Raw genomic sequence first — 9,990 nt, 5'->3', positions numbered from 1 at the left:
AAGAAACTAGGGTTTAGGATCAAAAGTGAGATATCTGAAAATTCTGTTTATTTTGTAGGCTGGATAATTTGGCAGAGCTTTCTCCTTTACACTTTATATGGCGTGACCTACTAGGCTGTTTACAAAACCTTGAACTGTCTAGACAACACAATAAAAGTATGGGGTTCTAAACAGCGTAATTGGGTTATATTATACACCTTCTGGTGGGCTAAAAAGAGATTTCCGCAAAGAGCAATAAAGACAAGACGTGAGAAAGGGGGCTGGTTTCTTCAATGGCACTTAGTGGGCGTTATTATGCTGGCATAGTGTAAACGTAAAGTTCGACAACGAGTCAGAAACAGACACACCAAAAGAAGCTGAGAACAAAGAAATAAAAAAAATATATTGTTAAGAAAAAAATACATTTGCTTCAATTTGGGCAAAATCTAAGCATTTGCCTTTGAACTTCCAAAATGTCAAGGTCATCACCTTTCACCTTCCCGAATAATGAAATGCCTTAAGGCTTTCCTATTATAATTTTTTTTTTGCTACCACCCACCAGTATACATATAAATTTCTGGACTCTGAGACTGAAATTAGAATTTAGAAAAAAAATGAAGGTAAATCTTTCTTAACTTGTTAAATACACGCATTAAATATGTTTACAAAGTATTGGATGTTGCTAAGTAATTCATTTTATTTACACCACGTTAGACACAGTTCAACGTGTATGAATGAAAAAAAAAAATATTTGGATAATAAGGTTTTATTTGATTATCAAATGTACAGCCCATGGAAAAACATACTGTAGCATGCTGGGGAAGTAATGACACTAGGCATGTTTTTCTAGACAGTAATAAACACCATTTAAATGCTGTAATGGGCTCTAATGCAGTGGTCAATAGTAACAACAAATTAATGATAAAATCTTTAAACATGGTGTGGCGTGTAATCAATAATTAATAGATTTGAAAATACCACTCGATATACAATTTAAAATCACAATGTATTTATACGTAATTTGACGCCTACCAAGTAGTGCTTTCTAAGAAAAGATTATTATAGTGCACGGTTGCTACACACAATTTAAAACAAAGCTAGTTACCAAATTTTAATTTGCTTTATTTATTACATCCACAAGAGGGCGACTGTTGTACTTAAAATGACTCCTATGTTAGCGATGATCATATCAGAGCTTTGTCCATAAATTAGAAATCAAGTCACATAAGGATTCTAGATTTTTCTCAAGAGCAACAACTCCTCTGAAATATTGCTTAAGTAATACCTGTTTTAGTATCTATATCACGGCCACGATCCCTTTTATGTAACTATTGAAAAATGTGCCCTAATACAGATTAAATTACACTCTTTGAAATAGATGTTCAAAGCTTTTGAGTCCTGCAGTCCCCCCCCCCTAAAACATTATTGTTAACTCAGCAACTAAATATTCTTAACGCAAAATAAATAATTAAAAAATAAATGTGTTCCTATATTTTTTCCATATAAAAAAAATAATAAAAACAATATAGTTTATATAAAGAAAAGTGCATTACATAAATTAATGTGGACATGCCATTGTATGCCTGCATGTTAAACAATTTAAAGCTTAGACCAAAATTAAAAGTTGAAACAAACTGTTTCAGTGGATATTGGATCGTCTGCAAAGGTATTTATGACTGCATATGCTGTAGGCTATAAAGAAGACACAACACAGAAATATTTTCTCTTGCCTTTCTCCTTAAATACTTCCACAATGGCAATTACTAACTCTTTTATTCATTCGTTAGATGTATATTTTGAGTTTACATTTTCTAATTTTCGTGAACAATTCTTAAATGTAGGTAATCATTTTGCCAATTCTAAGAATCTACTACATAAACAATGATATAACTTTAAAATAAACTGCAGCCATGCAATCAAGAAGCGCCTTTTATGAGGCAAATGCTCAAACACCCACATTTTAGAATTGTAGTTCTTATACACAATATTATTTCTAAAGAAGTCAGTGTACATTATTGCTGATACTTTTTTCAATGGAAAGTGTGAACTGATTGAAATATGTTTTGTTTGAAATGTCACATTGGTGTCTTGAGATTTAGGGATATTCTGGTACCGTTTTTTATATAAAAAATGTAACCGTTTAGAGAAACACACACACACAAATATATATATATATATATATATATATATATATATATATATATATATATATATATATATATATATAATTAAAAAATGTCATATTTTTTCTTTTCATCAGTGAAACAGCCCATGCAGGTCTTTCTTTATTATGAGTTTTATATTATACACTGGCTCCCTAAATAAAAAATATTCAATGTCCAATCTAACTCTAATGCTGATTCTGATTGTAATCTTTTTTCGATTTAATTGAAACCTTTCTAATTGAAAGTACAATCTACATTTGACAAATAAAGAGCCAGTCAAGCAACATATTCTATAATTATAGAGAAGTTGGTATAATATTTTAATGAATACTGACATTATACATAGTATATAGACCATAGTGCGCAAATGAATAGATCTTATTTATAATCCACATTGAATGTGGATTAGTATTTTAGCCCATAACTCACTATTAAATATAAAGTGAAGCAATACATTTTGACAGTAACCGAATTGCTTTATACCTTGTAATTAGAAAATGCTCAATGCCACACACCGTTTCTTGAGTTAAATAATAATAATAGCCGTACAAAATGATAGTTTGGTTTTACCTTTAGAAGTGGGTGGCTGTTGGAAAAGCAAGCATACCCCTTTTATCAAAATTGTCAAAGGAAATAATGCAAAATGTTAACTATATACACCAAACCATTATATATTCAACACTAGAATTGCAACTATTGGAAATCGTGGATATGATGCAGTGAGTAAAAAAAAAAATGTTTCCCACTGAACGGAACATATGCAGAAATACTAATCTAACGTGCCAAGCATTTTGTGTATGATGTACTTGAGGGTGCATCTCGAAAAAATAGCCCCTGATGATTCAATATTTGGATTCATACACTATATATATATATATATATATATATATATATATATATATATATATAGATAGATAGATAGATAGATAGATAGATAGATAGATAGATAGATAGATAGATAGATAGATAGATAGATAGATAGATAAATAGATAGATAGATGCCCCCCCCCCCCACACACACACACACACACACACACACACACACACACACACACACACGCACACACACACACACACACACACACACACACACACACACATATATATATATATTTGTGTGAGTGAGTGAGTGTGTAAATGTAATTTATTGACGAGGTTTAAGGTATCCATATTTCAGGTGTGTGAGAGAGTACATGACATTGTTTTGTGTATTGTTTAAACAATCTATGTATTACTAATGCTATTTTCAATTATTGCGTGTAATTACATTTACCAGTAAGATGTTATAAAAAGGTTTCAATGTTATGAATATAGCCTCCAAATATGAACCCATTGACATATCTACATCTTAATTACGTTTTGAATATTTACTTTCTGGAGTTGAGAAATATATTGTATGTTGTTCTCAGGAAGGAGGCATTGGTGAACCACATGTATTACTATGCTGTTGAGTTAACTTAGCTCTAAAATCATGTTGATTGTGTTTATTCTGATCAAATGAGCAAATTCCTGATAAATAAATGTAAAATTCTTTATACTGCAGAACAGATAATGAAAGACCAATGCATTGATATACACTGTATTTAAGCAGGGATTTCCTGTAGAAAAGAACGGTTGGGATTTTTCATAACATTTTGTAAAATAGTGAATTAAGACTATTGTGGCATTTTAAAAAATAAATACAACTTTTAAATTAATTTAGTGGCGTTTGGAATAAAATTGGGGTTGGGCAGAAGCCTGCTTTATTGTTAATATTTGCTATGTTTTCAGAGATACCTGCAAAGATAGTGACTAAGTGTAGGGAAGGCTGTATTTTGCAATGTATTCGGTGTCTTTGGCAGACCCTGAAATTGTCTCTTGTTAGAAATGTCTTGTTTTTATGCTTATTTAGAAAGATTTCAACAACACCAGCAAGATAGTCTCTATTACCTATTCTGCATAACATAAACCTGAATGCTATCTGTTAGGCTTCTCATAAGTGTTTCTTTTTAAACATATTGCTTAAAGTTAAATGTATAAAAGTCTAATTTAAGCTGTAACACAGCAAAACACACAGGCTTTCGAATAGCAGTTGTAAAAGCCACTGGCTGTTAACCTGACAATGATGTTGTATTTGAGCAGCTGCGAAAGGGTTTCATTTTATCAAAGGTCTGTCTCATTGCCACAGAACCAGACATTTTATTGTTTTAACTGCATAGGAAATAAAATGCCTGCGAAAAGTGATCCTAAAACCAATGTGAATTGGAATTTGCTCAATCCTGAACTAGATCTAATGAAGCTCAAATGGGTGTGTAAGATACTAACTTTTTTTTTTTTTTACACCATTTCAAATGTATTTACTACTAGAAGTATTGAGGGATCGTAACAAAAATAACTGTCATTGTTTTATTGCCAACACCACTAGGCAACAAGAAACTATCTGTTTGTGTCATTTATCTTCCTGCGCAAAGTCATTACTAAATTTACAATGACCAAATGAGAATAATTGTTGAGGCTCACTACAACTATAAAATTCAAGTTCTAACAAAGGCATTGCTTTTAATATTTGAAAATTTGTGTTAGAACAAAAATTGACCTTTTCAGTTGCAGTGTGGGGTAAAAATCAATGGTATAATTTTCAATAATTCATAATGCGAACGCCATTATGCTAAGTTTTAACTATTAATCATCTCCTTTACTAAGTTTCGATTGATTTGTTAATAAAATATCTTCCCATGTGTGGCAACAGAGGGTATAACTCTTTAAAAAGCCTCAGAAGCAAGAAAATTACCAAGTAGCTCAAGAATGTAGATGAGAATTTTATTGATCGCCCTGATTCTTCTTAATATGTATTAATAAATTCCACTACCTTTTGTACCTTCAACTTGTCAGGAATCAATGCTTTTACAAAATCCATAAAAGGAAAACACATCTTTCTTTGCATAATAATCATGACACTTTTTTTTTTAAACGTTTATGCTGCAACACATCCAGTTGTGCAAAAAAACTTTAAAGGTGAGTAGCACCAAAAAAAAAAAAAAATCCATTCCACCAGAAATCTTAAAAGAATCTGCCTCATCAAACTTACTGCATTTTATTTTCTCCCGTACTAAACTGCACAAGATCCTGGAGTAATAGGCTTCCATGAGGTCAGTGGACTCGTTAAATTGAATATAAAGCATTTAAAAAAAAAAAAAAAAACCGCGCTGATGTGATTTTGCTTTATGGGCATATGAAAAAAAAAGAATATATATATTAACTCTAGAATGGATCTGTTCTGTGTTGTCACTGGCTGTGTTTTTTTTGTTTGTTTTTTTTTAGCAAGTTGATGCATACAGATGTTAGTATTTCCGTGGAAACGGAATCATCTTGTTGGCATATAAAAAATAACCTTAAATCAGCGCAGTGCGCCAGGGCTGCTATAGGAGAGCACTTGGACAGCACTTTCCCTTTGACTTTGTAGATGTCGCTGTTGACCATATTTGAGCTGCAGCCCAGGCTGGCCACGGACCACGTGACCCACAGGGAGGTAGCAGCTCAAGGCCATTTTCAAATCTCATTGGCTTACTTGTCATGTGGTTGTGCAGAGGCATCCACAATTACACAGGGAATGTTTTCCTAGAGATGTCAGCCTACAAAGGACACAATCTCTCTTCTTCAAATTCCTCCCCAAAATGTCCTTTCCAAACAGCTCTCCTGCTGCAAATACTTTTTTAGTAGATTCTTTGATCAGTGCCTGTAGAAGTGACAGTTTCTATTCTAACAACGCCAGCATGTACATGCCACCTAGCTCAGACATTGGGACTTATGGAATGCAAACCTGTGGACTTCTTCCATCTCTGGCAAAAAGAGAAGTCAATCACCAAAATATGGGTATGAATGTACATCCTTATATACCTCAAGTAGACACTTGGACAGATCCGAACAGATCTTGTCGAATAGACCAACCTGTTACACAACAGATACCCACTTGTTCATTTCCTACCAATATTAAGGAAGAAACCAATTGCTGTATGTATTCTGATAAGAGATCAAAAGTCATTTCCACAGAAGTCCCATCATACCAGAGGTTGGTTTCTGACAACTGTCCTGTTGATAACCCCGAGGTTCCTGTCCCAGGATATTTTAGGCTGAGCCAGACCTACGCCAGTGGGAAAACCCAAGAGTACAATAATAACCCTGAAACGAGTTCAACTATAATGTTACAGTTAAACCCTCGCGGCGCTTCCAAACCGCAGATAACTTCACAACTTCAGCTGGAGAAGAAAATGAATGAAAATCCGAGTAACCAAGACTCAGCGAAAGTACCTCAAGTGGAAAGTCCAGAGTCCAAATCTACATTGCAAGAGGAACGCAGCTGCTTAGCAGAAGTGTCTGTGTCCAGCCCAGAAGTACAAGAGAAGGAAAGTAAAGGTCGGTATTATAAAAGTTTAAACCATTGCATGGTGTAGCTTGAACACGCCAGCATCATAAAACACGGTATAAAATACTAACAAGCATTACCACCCATTACATTTAATGGTAACTAGATGTTAAGCTGGATGTGCTCTGTGTCTCCGAGGTGTTTAAGAGGAGCATCCTGCACAGGAGAGACCAAAAATCAATATATATGGTCATATATGTATAAACGAACAATAATCAGCATGTGAAACATCAACACCCAAGCCACAATCAAAATGCAGCATTAAATGTTAATTAGCTGTGCCCTGCCTTTACCAAATAATTATATGTGGGATATCTGATTATCTTTATATTTACTTTAATAGTGTATTTAAGAAATGTGTGCAAAATGAAGGCAATATTTCTTCATGTTTAGTTTAATGTTTCAATAAATTAAATTTAGAAGATAAAAGGTTTTAACGGAAAAGAATATTTTTGAAAAAACTGCTTCAATTGTTGCTTTCAGTTGATCAGAATTCATATAGTATAAAACACAATTCATGTGATTCCCATATATTATGTTGGGTATACCAGAATGTGTAATTTGTAAATGATACACTTTGTCTTTAGAAAATGCGTGGCTAAATATATGTTGGTAGAATCACTTATATGCGTTTAAACACTTATTTCTAATTTACTGTACTGTTTATTGAATATTGAATCTTAAAGCAAATGGCATTAAAAACCACATAGTACAAAACGGATTTTTTTCACAGACATGATACAAATTAAATGATAGAGCAATGAAGTACTGAAGTAATTGGATTGTTTCATGTGATATTCTGAAAATTGTAAAATGCAATGCTAACAAGCGAATATATATATATATAGCAAATGGAAATATTACTGTATATATGTGTATATATAGTGTGTGTTAATACTATATATATATATATATATATATATATATATATATATATAGTGTGTGTGTGTGTGTGTGTGTGTTTATTTATATATATATATACACACACACACACACACACACATATAGTGTGTATGTGTGTGTGTGAATTTACACACACACACACACACACATGTATATATATACATTAGAGTATATATGTGTGTGTGTGTGTGTATAATGTTTGCATATATAAACACTTACACACACACACACACACACACACACACACACACATATATATATATATATATATATATATATATATATATATATACATATATATATATATATATACACACATCTATTGATGAATTTATATATATTACTAAAAGCCTTAGGAAATTATGATTTTAAACTAATAAAAACAACATTTAAATCTATTAATGATATGTATACTTTTGGGCATCATTTAAAATACTATGTCAGACATTTTGCTTTAAGGTTCATTGTCAAGTCTACCCAGTTTAGAAGAATAAGATTTGTTTTCTTTCTTTCTTTTTTTTTTGTTTTGTTTCTTCTTTTAATTATGATAGAAGAAATCAAGTCTGATGCCCCAACAAGCAATTGGTTAACTGCAAAGAGTGGCAGAAAGAAGAGATGCCCTTACACTAAGCATCAAACACTGGAATTAGAAAAAGAGTTCTTGTTCAATATGTATCTGACACGAGAGCGCCGTCTAGAGATCAGTAAGAGTGTAAACCTCACTGACAGGCAGGTCAAGATTTGGTTTCAAAACCGCAGAATGAAGCTAAAGAAGATGAGCAGAGAGAACCGAATCCGTGAACTGACCGCGAATCTGACTTTTTCTTAAGTCTATCCATATGATATTAAACGTTTGACAAAGCATCAGCCATTGCTAAAAGCTGGAGAGACTTTGAAACCATTTCAGAATATTTTTTTCTGTGATATAGAATGTGGGTATTCCTTGTCATTTTTTTTTTTAGTGCTGCAAGTGTCTATATGTATTTCCATGAGTATATAAATAAAAACAAGAACTAGCACATGTAATTTATTTTTTTTCATCGTGTGGCAGGGTAAATGTGATGGAAGTTTATCATTTGGTCTTAACTTATTGGAACTGTTCAAAATCCAGGCAATGTGACTTTTTCATGTTTTTACTAAAATGGTATTTATGTGTGCTAATACATGGACCTTTTGATTTTAACCTAAATGAGTACTCTTTAAAAAAAAAACTTTGGGGAAAAAAAGCACATTTTCTGCAAATGTCTGCTCAAATTTACTGAGACTATGTCCGTCGTAGTGTAGCTTATTTGAATCGTATTCATGGTAGAACTATTCTTGTGGTATGTGGAATAATAGTCCTAAAATAGCAATATGTCCCTAGTGTGCATGTTTTATTCGCATGTATAATGCAATAAACTGTGTAAACTGTTTTGGTTTCTTTTTATTTATTTATTTTTTGTCATAAAAATATGGTCATTTTTAATCACAGAATGCTCAGTCATATTTAGTCCTGTTGGACAATTTAAACATGTTTTTCTTTACACATGTACATTTGAAAATGAAAACATGGTAATTTGTATCACAATGTTCATATTTATCCCTGTTTGGACAATTAAAACATGTTTGTGTGTACAAATATATTTATTTCACTGAAACATTTCCAGTCATGTACAATTTGATAACAAGAGAAATATTGTCCAAAAATAATTCAGTGGTATAGGGATATAAAGCCCACCCCCACCTTGAGTATTAGTGTCAGGTAAGTAGTTAAATACGAACTCTTATTTTAAACGACTGTACTTATTTATAAAAACAGCTTAAACTGGCCTTTAACAAAGATATGCCTTTTGGTGTTAGATCGAAGTGGATCAGCATTATACCTGTATCATGAATGGTGTAAACACTTCAGATATCTGTTTGTATTCCTTATATGTTGTATATTTTGAGAAAGGAGTGCTTAGTCTACATGGCTAATTCAGGTTTCCAAGCTATCCAACCCCCTTGCAATTGGTTGCATTTGTTTTCCAAATCATACAATAAGATGAATGCCTATATTTTGGCGTTTAGCAATCTGATACGAAATATTCAAAATCTGACTCAGCCCATCAACAAAAATAGCACAAGATGTGACTAAAGCTGAAATTATTAATGTTTATTAACATCTCACATGCAAGCTTTGTGAGTTGAAGGATATTTAAAATACCATAGTGCAAAATCAGGCATCAGGTCATCAGTATACACATCACTACTGTTAATTCTGTTATGCACAACTACTATTGTTATAAGTAAAATATAAAATAGATATTGACACAGCTATTTTGACTCGATTTAGTCTTGTCATTTAACAATACACGTGGAGTGCTCAATGGGTCTGCCCCTAAAATGTATAAAGCATACTTCTAATATACACGTATCTGACACATTGTACTATGTAATGCAATTATTGACAGTATGAACATTCTCCACCAATTTGTGTAAACAATATATTGTCTGAATGTCTCAATTCTGTATATTAGAAAATATAAAAGGATTGAGTCAGAAAGGTACAGTAATTTAATT

The 9,990-nt window shown here is 32.4% G+C and overlaps 2 protein-coding genes across 3 annotated transcripts in view; both read left to right on the top strand.

The window, feature by feature from the left end:
- Positions 1–9,990, top strand: part of HOXD3 (homeobox D3) — a 59,153-nt gene that overhangs the window by 5,415 nt on the left and 43,748 nt on the right. The window lies entirely within an intron of this gene.
- On the top strand, positions 5,666–8,810 carry HOXD10 (homeobox D10). 2 transcript variants are annotated; one of them, XM_075606781.1, is made up of 2 exons: positions 5,666–6,536; positions 8,001–8,810. In XM_075606781.1, exons 1-2 carry the CDS (start codon positions 5,798–5,800, stop codon positions 8,276–8,278), a joined length of 1,017 nt encoding a protein of 338 aa, XP_075462896.1. In that variant the 5' UTR covers positions 5,666–5,797; the 3' UTR covers positions 8,279–8,810. The 2 variants fall into 2 exon arrangements, with proteins under 2 accessions (XP_075462896.1, XP_075462895.1); XM_075606780.1 differs by having other exon boundaries at positions 5,722–6,536; positions 8,004–8,810.

Source organism: Ascaphus truei, chromosome 7, assembly GCF_040206685.1.
Source record: "Ascaphus truei isolate aAscTru1 chromosome 7, aAscTru1.hap1, whole genome shotgun sequence".
Classification (NCBI taxonomy): Eukaryota; Metazoa; Chordata; class Amphibia; order Anura; family Ascaphidae; genus Ascaphus; species Ascaphus truei.
The sequence above is the reverse complement of the archived record's forward strand: the minus strand, read 5'-3'. Positions and strand labels throughout refer to the sequence as shown.